This window comes from Chanodichthys erythropterus, chromosome 13 (genome assembly GCF_024489055.1).
Source record: "Chanodichthys erythropterus isolate Z2021 chromosome 13, ASM2448905v1, whole genome shotgun sequence".
In the NCBI taxonomy this organism is placed as follows: domain Eukaryota; kingdom Metazoa; phylum Chordata; class Actinopteri; order Cypriniformes; family Xenocyprididae; genus Chanodichthys; species Chanodichthys erythropterus.
In genome coordinates this window covers 42,102,949-42,122,420 of record NC_090233.1, presented here as the reverse complement: position 1 = coordinate 42,122,420, position 19,472 = coordinate 42,102,949, and the positions used below count along the sequence as shown (strand labels likewise).

At 38.0% G+C, this 19,472-nt stretch overlaps 1 protein-coding gene across 1 annotated transcript in view; it reads right to left on the bottom strand.

Moving 5' to 3' along the window:
• Positions 1 to 18,170, bottom strand: part of rhobtb4 (Rho related BTB domain containing 4) — a 30,241-nt gene extending 12,071 nt beyond the window's left edge. Inside the window, exons 1-6 of the mRNA XM_067406628.1 lie at positions 17,827 to 18,170; positions 7,495 to 7,696; positions 6,284 to 6,387; positions 2,170 to 2,355; positions 597 to 1,395; positions 140 to 359 (exon numbers count right to left, since the gene is read on the bottom strand). Coding sequence (XP_067262729.1) covers positions 140 to 359; positions 597 to 1,395; positions 2,170 to 2,355; positions 6,284 to 6,387; positions 7,495 to 7,696; positions 17,827 to 17,855 — 1,540 coding nt within the window. The 5' untranslated portion in view covers positions 17,856 to 18,170. The remainder of the gene's footprint in view (positions 1 to 139; positions 360 to 596; positions 1,396 to 2,169; positions 2,356 to 6,283; positions 6,388 to 7,494; positions 7,697 to 17,826) is intronic.
• Between the last annotated feature and the right edge of the window lie 1,302 nt (positions 18,171 to 19,472).

Here is a 19,472-nt window from a genome sequence, read left to right as displayed (position 1 = left end):
GGACATTTGGGTCACAAAATGATATAAACTGATTTTCCCTGTACGCATTGTACTCTGGTTAAGTACGTATGAGGTTAATCTAACATCGACAATGTTACCAGATGGATAGATGGATAGCTAGATAGCTAGATAGATATACCAGCAAAGGTGCCCTTGCTCAGGCACTCTTTGATGCGGTTGGCACGGCGCACATGGAAGGCTTTGGTGATCTCCTGGTTCATGAAGCTCTCACGGTTCAGGACGTTGGCCACCATCATACGCAAGTCGAAGACCTCTAGAAGCTCAGCGATGGTTGCCACCTGCATCAGGTCCCCACGTTTCTCATCCAGGTGACCTGTGTATAGGTACTGCAGCACTGCCTAAAAGAGCCAAGAGAAGGGAAAACAGATAATGTGACACAGCCACAGAGAGAGGTCTTTGCTATTATACTGTATGTCATCTAAATGCCAATTCACACTGCACCGACAGATGCAGACCAATGCCGATAGTCATCAGATTACAGTACGTCACTTCTCAGGCATTCCATGACCCAACAAATTGCGATTCAACATGCTGTCTGTCGGTACAGTGTGAATTGGCCTTAAGTTTGTTCTTACCTGGAAAGGCCCTTTTTGAATGAGATCATCCATGGACACTACTGTCATGAGTCTCATCCGACCTGTCACGGGGTCATTCACCATCTCCAGGTACACCCCCAAGAAACCACGCCCCCATCCCAAAAGAGCACGGCCTGCTCTCAGGGGTCCCAGAGAGCACTGGCCCCTGGCAGGCAGAGCGTTATCGCTCTGTGAAGTCCTCAGTGAGCCCTGCTGCAACATGAGCAGCCTATTTGAACCCCTAGTGCCACCTTCACCCTCCTTATCAATGTCCAGGCTCTTGGTTCGCCCAGCCTGTTCTTTGGCTCCTCTTCGGCTCTGCTCCTCTTCCTCGCTCCCCTCTGAGCTCTCCTCACCCTCCTCCATCCCTGCCGCTCCAAGGTCCATAGTGAAAAGGTCATAGAACTTTGAGCAGGAAGTGGCCAGGTACACCTTGTGGGCGAAGACACGAGTTGTCCCAGCCTGGAGGAGGAACAAGACATCTGCACACAACGGCTGGCAGAAAAGAGAGTCCGGCCCTTCTCCATCCATGGGAGGAGGATCGGGGATGCCCACCACAGGTCGTGGTGGTCTGGGGGGGAGGAAGGGGGACTGGAGAAGGGGACGCTGAACCTTCTTTAAATGGGACTTCCAGAACTGAAGGTGGCGTCGAGAGATGAGTGCAGCACGGATAGCATTGTCAAACACATCCTTTACACCGAACTGTGCGACAATGCTTGTTTCATAGTATGGAATGCCAAGTTCCTTAGCGACCTCATGGCCTCGTTCTGGGGGCAGGATGTCTGTAGGTTTGATGGGTCTAGGAGGGGACAGGTAAAGAAAAAAAACAGAAGCATTATTAAAGCCAGATAGAATATATTACACTACCATTCAAAAGTTTGAGGTTGGTAAGAATTTTTTTTTTATTTTTTTAATGTTGGCAAAAGACTCTTATGGTCACTAATGCCAAGGACACACTAAACGACTAGCTAAAACATTCCAAGAGCTCAACACACAAAGACTGTTTCCTTTGACAGAAGCAGATTTAAATACTTACGCACAACATTTAAACTCAGTGTCACATGAACCTTCAGAAATCATTCTAATATGCTGATTTCATGCTCAAAACATTTCTTATTTTTATCATTAAAATATTATATCATTATGATGTTGAAAACAGTTATTTTGCTTAATATTTTTGTGGAAACCAAGATACATTTCTCAAGATTTTTGGATGAACAGAATTTTTTTTCCATTTGAAATAGAAATCTTTTGAAACATAAATGTCTTTACTGTCTTTTTGATCAATTTAATTTGTCCTTGCTGAATTAAAGTGTTAATTTATTTTTCAAACTCAAACTTTAAAATATATCTGACATATTTTTAATGGATTTTTGAAATTATAATTATATGGGGGTATTTTTACCCTACAAGCCATCAAAGGCAAGTGTAGCAAATGCATAAATGACCACAAATATACAAAGATGCACAAGAATCCTCTCAAAACGGAAGCTCAAAAAAGAATAAAAAACTTTTCATGCTAAAGTTTAATAACAGAATATGTGCCAGGAGTGGGTGTAGGATGTGGTCGTACTTGGCCAGAGGCCGGCGAGCCCGGTTAACAGCGTCCAGATCAGCATAGCGCAGGTCCAGCTGGCAGCCCACCAGGATGATCGGGGTGCGGGGGCAGAAGTGCTTAATCTCAGGGAACCACATCGTGCGGACATGGCGCAGGGAGTTCGGATTGGCCAAAGAGAAGCACAGCACTACCACATCTGATCTAAACACACAGAGAGAAAGAAATCGGTTTATTTTAAGAGAATACATCCGAAGGAATCATGTAATAGGCAGGAAATTGGCAAACCCTGGACACTAATCATCCTACACAGAGGCTTTAAATTGGACAGTGAATCACTGTTATTGGAATAAAAACTGTGAAATGCAACAAACAAAACTGCTGTGAGCCTCACTGCTTTTAAAATATCATAGGTCCAGATTTATTATATTGTTTTATTATTTCATATATACTATATGGCTTTAACATTCATTCATAATGGGATATTTGCATAAATGCGAATCCAAAGACCACCAGCTCACTAATCATAATCAGTCTTTTGTGAAATAAAAGTCACTATATGACCATTTTCCCTGCAGCAAAAAATTATAAAGAAAACAGTGAGCGAGCGAGCAGCCAAATAGAGTAATGATTGCGTGTGTATTAATGCATGTGTGCTCTTCCAGTGAATGTGTGAGCATGCAAAGAGTTGTGCAAGTTATTAAAGCATCTCATCTGACTCAATAACCAGCGCTGGTCTAATAATAGCGAATCGTCCGACCATGTCATATTTCACAGCTGCACTCACAAGCTCATCATGTGAGACCAGCATACACAAGAATGACTAATGGAGGACCATGTTGTTGTTGTAATGTAAACAGACTTGGTGTAGCGGATTTCATCATAGTTATGCACTTACACTGGAAAGTGTTCAAGTGCATGTTTATAGATAGAATATGACAGTCAGTGTTTCTCAGACAACATTTCTAAGATATTTTCTTTCTTTCTTTGATATAATCTTTCTGGAAAATACTTATTCACAACATAAAGTGAAAATCTAGAAGTACTACTTTTTTGAAACAATATGGCTTCTCAGAAATGTTGTTTTATTATTGGCGAACACCTCATGTGTGATGATTAAACAATGGAATTTCCCTGAAAACATAACATTAGCAAAGTGGACAATTATAACATGTTTACTTCCTTTTATAAAATATATGGTAATGTTGACATTGCAATGGGATTGCCCATATACAGAATGAGCTAGATCGGCTAAGCCTTATTACTAAACTAAGACAGCATTTTAAGCCATACTAAGGAATATGTGTAAATGAGCTTACAGCCTCCAGGGGTCAAAGTCGACATCCTAGTGTCTATGCTTCTGTTAGTGTGTGTACGTTCACAAACAGGGGAATGTTTGCAATAATATGTGGAAATGGTTCAGAGATATGACAAATAAAAAACAAAACAAACAGACTGACTGACACACAACCACAGATGCATCCACAATCATTCACCATAACTGCGTTATGTAATCAGTGTGTGTGGTGTTCTGTAGCGCTATGTAGAGCATGTCTAAGTTCAAACTCCTGACTGCATGTCTGCTTGACTACACTGTAAACACAGTCTTGATCACAGACAAACATCTAAACATACAAATAAGCCTAAATATTCTAACAACAACAAAAACGTGCAAAAGTAAACAACTATTTTTTTTACGGAAGTATCATATCACAATGATGGTATCAGTTTGGTAATAACCATCTTTTCATAATAAAAGTAAAGAAAAAAAAAAAAATTATATCAAATAAATAATAAAGGGCTTCCCCACTGAGTCATGGTTTCCTCCTGATGTTTCTAAATAATATCTTTAAGTTAGGAACCTTTCACTTGTATTTCACAATGTGTTTTGTCAGTTTCTGTTCACATATAATTAAAGCACTCAGCTAGGCTTTGATAAACATTTTCAAGAAATGTTAAATGTGTCTGTGTGAGTGTGTATTTAGCTAGAGTAACAGACACTGGGGGTGAAGGTCACCTGATTCTGTGTTTCCATAACAGGGCACCACCATTAAAAGTGTTTTATCAGCTGACTGCATCTGCCTCTGTACTTTGTACACGCACTGGACGTGTCTGATCTCACAGACACACATCCTGTAACTCATTCACACAGATTTCTCTTTGATGACAGAGAGTCTCTCACTCTTTCTCTCTGTCTGTCACATAAGTTATACTAAAACACACCACTTTCACAATGCTATATCATTATTAAATTATTGGATGAATTACACAATCAAAAACTCATTTGTCAGGACCTCTTAGTCTACTATGTACATTACCATTCAAAAGTTTGGGGTCTTTTTTTTCAAAAAGAAATGAATCCTTTTATTAAGCAAGCATGCATTTAATTGATCAAAAGTGACAGTGAAGACATTTGCAATGTTGCAAAAAAATTCTATATCAAATAAATTGTTCTTTTGAACTTTCTATTCGTCAAAGAATTCTGAAAACAGGTATAAAGAGTAAATGTACTTTTTACTCCACTACATTTGTGATGAGTAATGCAATTACACATTACATTTTTCATGGCACCTAACTTTTTCTGCAGCAGTTTCTGATATAAAGAAGCGATATCGTCATCTAAGGGCCTTGAGGGTACTATATCTTGTGTGTTTTGCCTTTACTCACCCAAACTTGTCAACAAGGCTACTTTACATGAATGTGAGTGCAATAGCAGGTAGTTGCTGATCGCAGGTGTTTGATTTATTAGATGAGAAAATGACTAGTGATGAGGCTCAAACCAGCACGTACTGTACAATGGACTTTGACTATTTAATATTACTTAACATTGTTTTATTAATCTGCTATTTTAACAAGACCTTTTTGAAGGATATTGGTTTACTTATGACCTTTTTGTGCACTTGAGCTTAACTGAGACTTGAGAGTTTGATTTATTGTAATATTGAGGTGTTCAGTTTTATTTTGATTTTAGAAAATAAACTTGATTTCTCATCTCACAAATCAATTGTTTCTTATTTTCACCGGCATGTCTCTCAGGTGCTGAGGACTAGTGCATCTCTGAACCCACATTCAGTATGAGTAAAGTACTTAAAACCTGTTAAAATCAGATATTTTAAGACTTTTACTCAAGTCGTATTGGAATTGGTTACTTGTAATTTGTAGTGAAGACATTTTTTATGTAAGGTATCTGTATTTTTACTCAAGTATGGTTTTCAGGTACTCTTTACACCTCTGCTAGCTGATATCTGAAGGGTCATGTGACACTGAAGACTGGAGTAATGTTGCTGAAAATTCAGCTTTGCCATCACAGGAATAAATTACATTTCAAAATATATATATTCAAAATATAAAACAGATATTTTAAATTATAATAATATTTCAGAATAATACAGTTTTAACTGTATTTTTTATCAATTAAATGCAGCCTAGGTGAGACTTTTTTCAAAAACATTACAAAACTTTTACTGACCTCAACCTTTTGAATGGTAGTGTGTGTGGTTAAAGATCTAGGCTGGCACAGGTTCAGTCCCATTTTGTTTTCTAAGAAAATTAGCATTTACTGAAAAAAGTAAATATTAAGAAAAAAGTATATGTGGGCAAACTGCATCGCCTAAATATATAATTTTTTTTTTTTTGCTTGATATTTTGTATTTAATGCAATGAAAAGTGACTTAGGGTGTGTTGTTCGGGCCAAAACAACCTAGAGAACCGAACTACAAGTGTGAACACCCTTAGATGTAGACACTATAAGCATTTAGGAACAATGTCAATCTTCCTCATCTTCAGCAGCTACTGTGATCTGCTGTACCGCCTTGAGCCAAAGCACCACTTCTGATCCACTGATCCTCCGCTGCCCTGCACTGCGCTGAGAGTAAGAGCCTCCATGCAGTGCTCTTTGGCTAGGCTTACAGCACATTACCTTCCCAGCTGGGAGGATTAGGGCAATAACCAAAGCTTGGCAGGGCAACACATGCCACAGCCAAGAGTGGAGAGATATCAGGGGGAAAAAAAACTAATGGAAGATTGATCTGAGTAACGGTATTGTATTGTATTGTATTGTAACGGTAAACACACATGCCATGACACACTGAGCACAATGAGTTCAAATCCAGTTCCATAGTGAGTAACTGACCTGCCATAAGCAAAGCGTCTGTCTTTGTGATGATCTCCAAATGTGTCCCACAGCCTGAGGGAGACACTGACCTCGTCCACCACATCTCGTGACCTCTCCAGCACCTAGACAAAACACTTAAACCGTTCAGTAAGGTTTAATTTGACCAGCACACCAATGCAAACACATTATTATATTCAGCTTTATTAAACTGGCAACTCCATTAAGAACAAATTTCATATTTGCAATTTCCTGGCTAGGATTATTACAATTAACTAAAAGTAAAACTAAATGAGCTTAAAGGCACAATCTGTAATTTTATGCCGCTTGAGGTCGCTGATTCAAAACAAAATCTTAGCTTGATTATGCTGAGATTGAGGGTTGAATCTTGGTCGATGTCGAAATCATGAATCATGTTCATGGAAGAGATTATAAACATTACTGTAGTATAAAGCAGAGCAGGGCCGAGAGCTGTGGGAGCTGAACGAGGCTGCTGGAGCGATTGCTAATGAGAGACGAACGCAACACAGCAGCAGAACTTTTATCATGCCGCAGTCAAGCGTATGTGGGATAATGCAGTGCTGTTTTATCATATTACATGGATTTGATTGTTTTGAAAATGATGTTATAACATTGATCTGTACGTTCGCTCGCCAGCTGCTATGAGACACTTGTTGCACACGGCAGTAAGCTAGATCGATATTAGAATATCATTCATATAAATCAAGAAAATGAGATTCAAACAGTAAGACTAAACATGTTGAGCTATATAACAATGATTAGTTCTCGGTCTATAAACGTATCAAAACAGTTGTTCCCTTGTCTAATAAAATATTTTAGCGTCTATGTGTTTCCATGGTTTTTTACAAATAAAACTTGAGGGAAATTGAGGGTAACGCAGGTATGATATCATTGATAGGTGACGCCTGGATACGGTCCGTGTCCTGGTTAAAATTTCTTATTTTTTGAATATTTTAATCCAAAAATTAAACATTGTGCCTTTAATATAAATATTACAAATAAATGAACAAATATTACAAGTATACAAACAAATAAATGGCATATATATCCCAGCTATTTGAACTATTTTATAGAATCTAAAGCCTATAAATACACTGGTTAAACAGGTTGTACTCCATTGCAGTTGCCATGTATGTACAGTTACAGTGCAGTATTTATATTAATATTTAATGCTTTTCAACATATACACAATATGCAAAAGGTCTGCCCACCTCCTGGCACACACGGTATTGGTCGATGGCCCAGACAGTTGGCACGTGGGTGGCAAGCAGCTGGTACTGAGTAAGGGTGGCATTGCAGGCACGGGCACAGATTAACCGGGTCTTGCCCACTGCGTTATCACCCACCACCACACACTTTATGGTCTCCACATTGGGTCGCTCATAATCTGTGTCTATATCCATGGAGAGGGCCCTAAAAGACCGCAAAATAGAGAGAAATAGTTTAAGTACTGCTAATCATTTATAAGAGAGGACAAAACAGTTGATGATGAAGTATAAAAAAGAAACTCAGTTTCTAATACATACATACACAAGTCCAAACAAGACAAAAATAGCAAAATACAAATGACAAACAATAAACTATAATAGGAAAATGATAATAATTCTCTCCATTTACTGTGGTTACTCAAAACAACATCCAAAATAATGAATGGCGTCATCTGTACTGTCTACTCATTCACCAAATGTTCAAAGTTTAAACAAAAATCTGGGTCAGGTGCTATTTCTGTCTGAGGAAGGAACAACAAAGAAGCCAACACAATTCTGCACTTGGCTGTACAGCATTTCAAAGTGTGTGAGTTTCAAAGTTGACGTGAACAAGTGAATATAGCGCTTTTTCTTTTGGAGTCTTAGAAGAATCCACCTGAAGTTAACTAAGGTCAAAGCCCAGTGGCAACGCTGAACGGTATGAGAGAACACAGCTAAACCAGACAGCATTAATTCTCACGCTTTGCCCAGGATACTGAAACAAACAGCGTTAACACATAATAATAACACTGACATAAACATTGACTTAAACCTCCTAGGTATCAAGACTGCAGCTCTCTGCAGAGAAAAGAGAAAAAACCTGCTGAGGGATGCATCTGAAACAAATCATTAGGAGACCTGCGTGCCAACACATATGACTGTAACTTAATATCCATGACAACTAGAAAGTTCTCTTTTAGGTTCAAACAAAAGCAAGCAATGTGAGATGTGCTTTTTTTTCTCCCCCCTGAAACAATGAGAGATTTTTGGTTTCATAATGGATGCAGACATTTGTTCAATAAGCTGAACTGCTTTGCTTCAAGAAGTAACATAAATTTGAGCAAGTGCATAGAGCTGTGAAAAAAAAAAAAAAAAAAAAAATCAATATTAATACACCACTATGATAAAAGAGGCCATATAAAATTAAATACAAATGATTTTGGGAACCATAACTCCTCTGTGGCTTTAAAAGTGCACCCGCTACGGCTTGAATTACCCTTGGTAAATGCACTAAAAGTGTCCTGAGCTGCACAAATCAATTAGCTTTCCAGGAAACAATAAAGAATTTCCTTGAATAAACACACAGGCAACACTCTTGGCCAACTAAGAGCAGTGCATTCTTTTGATACAGCTAAAGTGATACAGCCATCTACATTACAAGCCATCCTGAGCTCCACTGTCCAAGACACCTAACGTTCCATAAAAAGAGCTCATGAAAGATTAATACGGTCACAGTTTATTGTTCCACTGACAAAGACGTCACAGTTCTAGCCTCCAGTGAAATACTGGGTTCTGAAAATGATTCTCATTCAATCAATTCATTCTGAGCAGCAAGGTGGTAATTCTGACCAAGATTAGTAATGTGTCAAAACGGCCCATAATAGGTCAGTGGCGTTTTATCTAGAGCAGCGGTGCTCAGTTATTTCCTCATGAGGGGAATGTGACAGCCAGTTTTGAGATTTTGGATCAGTGAAGAAGGTTTCAGAGACATCTCTGTGAAATGTTGTCAGTGTTAAGGGTGCTCTGGAGGAAGCTTCTTTAACAGGTTACATAATGGTGGCACATTCATCAACGGGCTGATGAAGCCGAGCTGTAAATGTTATCTAATCATTATAACTGTTGTGTGAGAGTCATCAACATTTATAGAGGATTCTATCAAGGTGAAGATGATCATGACTGCATTGTTTTTTATTTAATTAGTTAAAAAAAAACTGACTTGAGTATGTTTTACGTGCGTGCAAAAAATGGGGCAGTGGGTACAGAGGTGTGAGTGCAATCTTAGGCACTTTGAACAATCAACCACAATGTTTCCACTTTAACTCTCTACACATTATCATTCATGTACATGTGGGAAATTACATTCAAGTGACAGTTTAAAAAAGACAACTCTGTCATCATTTATTCACCCTTGTGTCTTTCCAAACCTTTATGACTTTCCTTGGAATATAAAAGGTGAATTTTTAATTTTTTAATTTTTATAATTTTATAAAACATATAACGTTCAAACGTTTGGGGTCAGTAAGAATTTTTTTTAATGCATCATGGTTTGGCAGCATAACGGTTTTCAGCACTGATAATGATACGAATTGTTAAGCACCAATCAGCATATTAAAATGATTTCTGAAGGATCATGTGACACTGAAGACAGGTTTGCGTTCAGCCCCGACAAAACGTTGCAAAACGTTTTTTTAAACGGAAACGGTGGTGCGTTGAACCCCTGCCTGTTCTGATGACGCAGGAGTTGCAACTACGGCAGCTGAGAAGGCCATTCTTTGTGTTCTTTTTGAAGAATTTCCGGAGCCTTATTAAATTGGTATAAATACGTGTTTAATACTGCAAAATACGCTCGATGTTACAGTCACTGCCCTTGCCGTCCAGAATAAAAGAGAACATCCCAATCGAGTGAAGGGATTTGTGGAAACTTCTAATTATTGTGATCCAACATTTGCTTCGCATTTCAGGATGAAAAGACAAACATTTCAGGTGAAGGATAATCCACTTCTTACGCCCGAGACTAAATGATCTATATGACATTATATTGTATTTTTATGAGTATTAGGCTTATCATTATTGCTGATCACTGTTGTTGTGCTATGATATTGTAATATTTACCATTATATAATCAGAGGAGAACAGAAAAGTTTATGAAAGTGTAACACCAAAATACAACAGCAAAATATATAAATATGTACAGTACTTTTATGTTACATTCATACCCATTGTGCGAGCTGTCTCTTTAATACCGCATGGTTTATATGCATATTGATGCTGATTGGGCTGAGATTTTTGACACACCCACAAAACAAGAGAAAACATATCTCAAACCTGTTGCACACCATTTCCAGGAAACATGCCGTTCAACCCGGAAACCATAGCAAAATGTTGCACACCGGTTTGAGCTTGAACATGCCGCTGGTGATGATGGTGAAAATTCAGCTGTCATAACAGGAATAAATTATATTTTAATTATAGCTGCTATATAAATATGTTCAAGTAGCAGTCATTTTAAATTGTAAAAATATTTCTCAGTTTTACTGTTTTTACCTTATTTTTGATTAAATAAATGCAGCCTTGGTGATCATAAGAAAATAGAAATTTTATGATAGCTTTCTGTGAGAAACACCTCAAATTTAAGCCACTATTCAATGAAAATCTTCCCTTCCTTTAAAAATGGTACCGAGAAACATTTTTGATGAATAATACCTACACTCTAAAAAATGCTGGTTGGATTGGGTTGAAAATGGACAAACCCAGCGATTGGGTTGTTTTAACCCAGCGGTTGGGTTTAAAACTACCCAAGCTGCTGGGTAGTTTTATTTAAACCAACTATTATTTAAAAATTGCTATATGGCTAGCTTAAAATGAACCCAAAATAGTTGGGAAATTAAAAACCAGATGCAATTAGAGACAACAATAATAGACAAAAGGTGAATGTTTATTAATAAGCTTTAATATTTTATTAATATAAATGTAATAGTTTATTAGTTTATTAATATAAATTTATTAATAAGCAATTTAATAAATGTTTATTTATTAAATTGTAAATGTAATAAATGTTCATTTCCAACATACCTTGGGTTAATTTTAATTAAGCAATACAGTAATTTTTAAACAATAGTTGAGTTAAATAAAACTACCCAGCAGGTTGGGCAAACATTTAACCCTGCCGCTGGGTTAAAACAACCCAATTGCTGGGTTTGTCCATTTTCAACCCAACTTGGGATGTTTTTAACCCAACATTTTTTAGAGTAATAAATTTCAGCCTGTTTCTCAGACACTATACTGTGCTACTGTACAGCCTCAGCAGATTTGAGATATTTATATGACAACATATATGGATTAATAAAAGGTTTATGGTGTTTTTTATTGTTTTGTTTTTTGTCATTTAAAGCTTGACAGCCTAATTCATTTTCAGTAAACAGATCCATAGAAGGAATACATTTTTACAGAATTGAATCAACATGTGGGTGATTAAATGATAACAGAATTTACATTGTTGTGTTTTTGACTATCTCTGAACACTTGGTCAAAAAGTCTACGAACTGAGTACAGTTTCCTTTTGTGACACACAAACACAACAAACAAATGTGTATACTAAAAGCAATGATACCAGAGACATGGATGTCTCATGAAGCTTTTAGCAGAGTCAGTTGAGTGAGTCAGTGTTTTGTCATGGGGAATGAGAGGAGCAGTGTGCCACACTTGTGTGCTTGTTTTAGTGACAGGCAGTGATAGAAACAGTGGGAGGTGAGGTCTGAGAATGAGCGAGAGAGAAAGAAAGAAAGAGAGAGATGAGACGCGTGGCAGACGCCCACTCCATTCACAAACACTGTACTGGCCCACACAACAGTTCGTCTGCTTGTATTCAGTCCTGCCAGCCTCGGTGTTTGTGTCTGAATATGTAGGTAGATAGAGAGAAGAATATCACAGCATGTGGACCAACTACAACCCACAAGCAAATATGGCAGTTAATGAACAATAAACTCTTTTGGTAGGTTATAATAACTTAGTATAGCACTCTCAAGCTTTCTTTCTCCACATATTTCTTGTGGCAACCACTAAAATTTAATTATGCAGTCAAATGAAACATTTTCAGGATCTCTTCACGAGATAAATCTCAAACAAGAGTTTTCTTCTGCAAGTTTGACTGTCCTTTCCCTCTCTGTACATCTGTCTTTTTAGACAGCTGGGCAGCGGAGACTTGCTCACCCCTCCTGCACTGTGTGTGTGTTACATAACAGCTCCAGTGGCAAAGGCTGCTCTCTCTGCCGTCACATAACCAGAATCCACGATTAAAAAACCTCGCTCTCAGAGAGCACCTGCAAGGCCCCATCCTAAAACTCTGAAACCAGACCTTCCCTTTTTTATAAAATGAAAACTAAAATCAACCCAAACCATATCAACACATACACTGGCTTAACCCCTGCCTGTCATAGTGACCTAATTTCTTTAGTTTCCGTCAATGCATCATGCCAAGTGTTTTGCCCTGAGGGTGTTTATATAGGAATATTTTCAAGTGTTTATAGAGGGGACATGTAAAGACAGGCTATGCCATAAGCGCAGACAACTTATGTAACGCGGTGGTCTCCTGCTTGCCAGTAAACAGGTTAAAGTAGAGCAGTGTATTGCTGCGCACCACTGACAGTGTTTCCAAATACCAGACTGCTTCAAAATAGCAAACACTGAGCAAACTGCACCACTGCAGTGTAGAACCTCGAAGAGTCTTACACCACATGCCTTTGTACTGCAAGGAGTCAATGTCTCAGTGGATCAATGACATTTTATAGCCAGGCCACAAAGTCGTTCAGAGTGCTGAGTCCTCCAGATCAGAGAATGAGTTAGATCTTTCCCCTTAATGCCATCAGTCACTGGGGAGTAATGGAGGGATTAACCATTGAAACACTGAGATCTACTATGTCATTGTGATAGTGTTTTCAGTGAAACACATCAGGGGCATTTTATTTTCTTCACATGCAGTAGCCACAAAAACAGTCTGCATTTTATAACAAAAAAATAACCGATTTTAATAATACATAACTTATTTTTAAAAGAACTATAGCACATACACAATTTTCAAGCAAAACATTGGACAAAACACGTGTGTTAGGTTTCAAATGAAAGAACAGAGAATAATTCTAAATTAAGACCAAATGTATTTACATATTTTCTGGGTGTGAAACCCAGATAATGCTGCCTTCAGGTGTACCTGGGAAATTCATACCTCCGATTCTGGCATTTGTAATTATGACGTAACCCATTCAAGTCAGAAACATAAATTAGCCTAAACAAAACAAACTTATGAACAACAAACCCAAATAACTATATTTCTATCACTTACTCATTTCTATCATTCAATGTTTGTGTTACGCAAAGTAAAAAATTGAGTTGCCTATCAGCTGTTCCATACACCCCACCTTTAAATTGATTGAAATACAACATGTAAAATAAACTTGCATAATTATCCATTATAAATCACTACAGGCTTGCTTTTCGCTCTCGACATGGATTACAGATATATTTTATGATGTTATTACAGATCAGTGTTTCTGCAATATGCCAAATCGACATGCACCTTACAACTTTTTTCAGTCATTCAAATGCTCAGAACTCATAATTACAATATTTCCGACTCTACTTAAAAAAAAAAAAATCCCCTTAACATCAGTTGGTTAAAAGTTATTGAAAAATGGCTTTTAAAAGAGAAGTTTGTTCTGAGAAAGCACTAGCATCATTTGTTTGCACATGCCACATGGTTTGATATTTAGTTATATAACATTTTATTATCTAAGTGCAACTTAAATGCCCAAAAAAGTCCACATTTTGGAGGCAATATATGGTATTTTCCGATGATCCTTAAAATGATGATGTAACTGCAGCTGACTCACACTCATGCCCTCCATGCTATACTCATTCACATCAGCAAGAACAACAATAGTAATTACAGGGTGATGTGCATAAGTTAAACTGATTCATAACAAAGTGACCCACCAATCAACTCGTCAACAAGAGTTTAACTATTTAGCACAGTGGCCCACATTGACTACAGCTTCATAAGGCCTATGGACCTAAGCTGTCATGTGCACAATACAACTGTACCTTTACCCTTGAGAGCAAACTCAGTAATGAGAGACTCATTAAAGTCAGTCCATAGAGAAAAGAAAAAAAAAGGAAAGGTGGAGTCCCCAGACTTCAGATCTCAATGGAACAGCTAAAGCGAATGTATTCAAATAGCACTGATAGGAGTAGCTTATCTGAGAGCATTTTTGCTATGGATGATCACACAGCATTTGTTTTATAATTATCAACACATGTCATTTGGATCAAATATTGTCAGATAAGGTGAGCACACAAAAAGCTGGTTACATGTGCTAAATACAAGTTGTAATACAAAATCTGAGTCATGCTAAAAGAGAAAGTACACCACACTTGTATTATCAATTTCTGAGCGCCATGACAGAGCAGGATGTTAACTGCAGTTTGTTATGAGTAATGTGTAGCAGCAGTTGATTGCTGACAAGTAATCTTTGAACAATATAACAGTCACATCATAAAATAATGATTGCTGAATCAGCAAAAGACTAAAACGCTTCACTTTGTCCCTGGATTATAATGGACAAAGAGTCAGTAAGATCTCACAATAGCATTAGCGGGAGAACTTGGCTCATGCATACAAAGCTACAAACAAAAAAACATGCATTATGGGAATTTCAGAGAATTCAAATACTCAGGATATTTTCTTGTGATTAGATCAGTTGTAAAGGTATTGTGTGAAACGTATAGAGGCAGCCATTGACAAACCCCCATTCATACTTGTAAGAAGCCCTAATTGAGCACCCATTCAGAATGTGCTTCATTGAGAAATATAAACCAGTAGTGAATTCTCTCAGTAAGAGGATTTCTCGCTTTAAGATGAAACAGAATGCCAGTGAATTCATATAAGAAACAGAGAGGGAAAGATGCAAGAAAAGGTGAGCCAAGCCCATGTTCGACACCGAATCAGAGTGTGCCGTGGAAAATGAATACATACACAAATAAAACACAGTACTATGAAGACTGAGAAGATGCATAGCAACAAACTGGCCATAGCAAAAAGGTGGCGAGTTTCAGCAGCAGCAACGTGATACAAAGACACGCTTCCTATGGCAAGCCATTTTATCATTTATTCTTTAAGACTAGTATTATGCTACTAGTATTTAATCGAGTAGAAACTAAATATTTTTCAACTTTATTAGTAGGGATGTGCAACAGTGACCGAGCACTCGACCGTGTCAGCGGCAATCGACCATGAAAACGATGATCGAAATGTATTTTTTTCTTTTTTCTCCTGATTTGTTATAAGGCGGCGAGCTCTGATTGTTTAGCTTTCCACAGCATGCGTCTCGTCACTTTGACGAGATAGATGAAAAATACAGTTCAATGCAAGTTGTGCAGCACCAAGCTTTTATCTAGTGCTAAAAATATACTTTCAGTTCTATTCGTAATTAATTTAGCAATAATCATCAGTGATTTTCATACTGTAAAATAACTTTTTGGTTGAATCCAAAATATTGCTGAAATATTAGTGACACTTTTTAAAGCACAATCGGAGTTACACTTTCAGTCAAGCTCACGTTTGCATTCGCAAACCTTTTGCAGATGAAAGTTGTAATAGCTACATCTGATTAATCCACTATAGGATGCGTTGGGTCAGGATATCAACATTTATTAAGATGCTGAATGCGCTGCATATCAGTGTTTAGTTTCATGCTCAAATGCAATGCCCGATATTGAGTCATTTGAGACGGCCATATTGCTTTTAGATGTTTTTTTAAACATACTGATGTTATAATAATGCAGCAATGCTTTCTTTTTTATGGAATCACTTAATAATGTGATTAAAATAAAGCACAGATCTGCCATAAACATGGCATTATAATGAGAACTTTAAAGAAATCTACAGTAAATTCTGTCCTTACCCGTTATTCGTTGTGAAGCGCATCATCTTTCTCTCTCACACTCTCGCTATAGCGCGTAACTTAAAGTTCACTGGCATTTGCATCCTTTTTTGGCCGATACAAGTTGTAATGTTATGTCTACATTATGTATATAAGTTATCTGATTAATATCATAGGATGTGTCATAGAACGGGCTTCAGTTTATTTGCATAAAGTCACTCTTCACTTCAGGCAGCTATTCCTTTTAGATGCTTCCTTATTAATAACATCGCATCATAATCAATCTAACACTGTTCTAATCACGTTTTCATAGACAGGTTTTCATGTCATATGTTTATTTTTAACATTCATCTTACTAACAGTCTTTAGATATTATCATTATCTCCATGATGGCCATGCCCCGCCCCCTTCACACGGCCCACCCCACAAGTAGGGCTGCACGATATATCGCATGTGATTGTCACGCGCATTTCGTCAGTAAAGCCGGTTCCCTGATTACCGCTAAATCGCCATCACCTGCTTTCAAATGGAGCGGCATTTAATAGACAGAGCCGTAGTTCACTGACAAGCCACGCAATATCGCGTTCATTATCGAAGGCGATACATCTGCGATATGAACGCGATATTGCGTGGCTTATCAGTGATCTACGGCTCTGTCTATTAAATGCCGCTCCATTTGAAAGCAGGTGATGGCGATTTAGCGGTAATCAGGGAACCGGCTTTACTGACAAAATGCGCGTGACAATCACATGCGATATATCGTGCAGCCCTACCCACGAGTACTCGTTTTTGAAACCTATCGATGATCAAAATGAAAATTTGCCAAAAATGCCCATCCCCATTTATTAGTACCTATTCATTATATACTAATAATTATACCAACAGCAACAAGTATAAATTCAATTAGCACGAATTCCTTTGCTACTAGTCACTGCCAATATTGACAAATGATGACAAATCCCCAACAGTAAAATGACACCACATTTTATTTCTGACTTAATCCAAGTGCTTGTACCACTTCTGACATTAAGGACAAATGGATTTACAATGGTCACTTAGTTGTGTCTAATGTAGACAGCCTTAAGCTGGAGTGCCACATCCCGTGAAGACACGGTTGAGGTTTTCGTTAAACTATAAAGTAACAATTATAAGATTCTATCAGTTATAAAATACCAACTGTAACTAGTCAAAATAAAGAATGTTACTGATAAAAAATTGGGATAGATATTACCGTCTCATAAACATGGTGAGCACATAGTAAAAAGGTAACTAGTAAACAGCGAATAGCTGATATGTGAACCACAGAGTGGAATTTGTTACTGTCAAAGTAACAAGCAGAAAAGGCATAAATTGTAATGCATGAGTACTGTAGTAGACTAACTGAATAGGAACTAGTCATTACTAAAGTCATTATGCAAGTTACCAGTATATGAATGAATGAATGAATCTAGTTATTTGAATGAATACATGTTTAAACGGCTTGCCATACGTTTCCAACATCAAGAATGGGCGGTGGTTAGTGTTTTTACTAGACAGTTTTGATGGAGCTCTTAGTGCAATAATGCACCATTAACTAAGAATCCGCAAATAAATGCTGCATGATTGTCGTGAGGTGAAACAAAGTGAAATTTCTTCACCTTACCTTCCGACGCTTCCAGAATTGACCCACATGCCAGTCCGCGCGTGGCTCTCTCCTGGCTCCCGTTAAACCGGGTGCAGGAGATCAAATCAAACCTTTAAATGACTGAGACGTCTCTGAAAAACTCTCGACTGTTTTTGTTCAACTCGCTGGCGTGTCACGGCTGACACAAAGGCAGCATCTTCACACTAGCTTTCTCTGCTGAGCTGAAAGAGATCCCCTGAAACAAGTTTGCAGAATGCAGTGGAGAACCTCAACCATGAAGTGTGCTTCATCTAACCTCACTCTCTCAAAGATGCCTCTTTCTCCTGAAATTACTGACATTTATAGGTAAGCTCTCATTTTGGGGCGTTCGTTGGTGTGTTATTGTTTCTACAGCTGATTTCGCCAATGACACGCCCCTACTCGTGCGTCACGTAAACTGAACTCACCCCGAATCCATGGCACTGTGACTGGCAGCCAATCAAATCCATCGCGACCGATGGCCCCGCCCCGTCTGGAACGCTCGGCCCGTTAACCCACAATCTACCAGTCATTTGTTTAGACTCTCTGACAGGCGGCGCGGTTACAAAATGTTTTTACATTGTAGAGTACAGAACACATTGTAGCTGTGTTCAAAACTAGTGTCATACATTAAATCATTGGACTTTATATGTTTAATTACATTCTCTTCTTTTACGTAAATGAGAACTGTTTACAATGGTAAAACCAGGATGCGATCCATTTAGATGTGCATTAATAATTAATAGTGTCATTTCCAAATAAGTGCGACAGCTGCTAAAATAATAATAAAAAAGTCATTCTGTGCAGGAAATGCTAATCGAAAGCCTCTCTTGTCTCAAAGATCTAGCTATAAAAAGCATAATATTTAGTGTAGGGGGTCTCAGCTAATTTAAAATATTTTAAATTAATTAGCAGTAACGATTTATCATTGGCTATTCATCAATTCATCATATTGATTGCTTGAAAAGGAACGTCTTTTTTAAAATAAAATGAACAGAAGTTGAAGTTGTTGTGGGAGGGGGTCTTAAAATAAAATTTCTTGCAAATAACACTTGATTTCATATGGTGATGGGGAAACTCATTGATATATTTGTTCCTGTGACATACTAGACACAGCAGGTAATGAATACTGACCTCTAGTGATATATACTGGTATAAAACACAACACGGTCTGTCTAGTAAGTGCTGAGAAAGATCACCAAACACCATGGTGTTCCCATTAGTATTTAAATTTTGAAACAGTGAGCACTTAAAAAACATCTAGACTGTGGATGGAGTCTGATCATGATGTCATTGCACAAAGCCTGGTAGTGAAGCACATACAGCCCCTGTTCCCACACTTCAGTCAATACAGCCCTTTCTGCCATCCATCTCAGACCCAGCTGGACTCTAGTAGGCATGCCAGTGCCAGTGCATCAGTGGACCCTGAGAAAGTGATGCCCCTGTGGCCCCTCTGGAGCACCAGGAATGAGAGTGAGAGACGGAGAGCCGAGACTGAGAGACGTGCAACTCAGAGCATGAACATGTAGGCATTGTGGGATTTTTCTATGAAAGGGTTTACATGGAATGATGTATTATGAGGTGAGGTTAGTGAAAGTGTCTGAGCCTGTAATTTACAGTCAGGCTTCTTATACTGACATTATGAG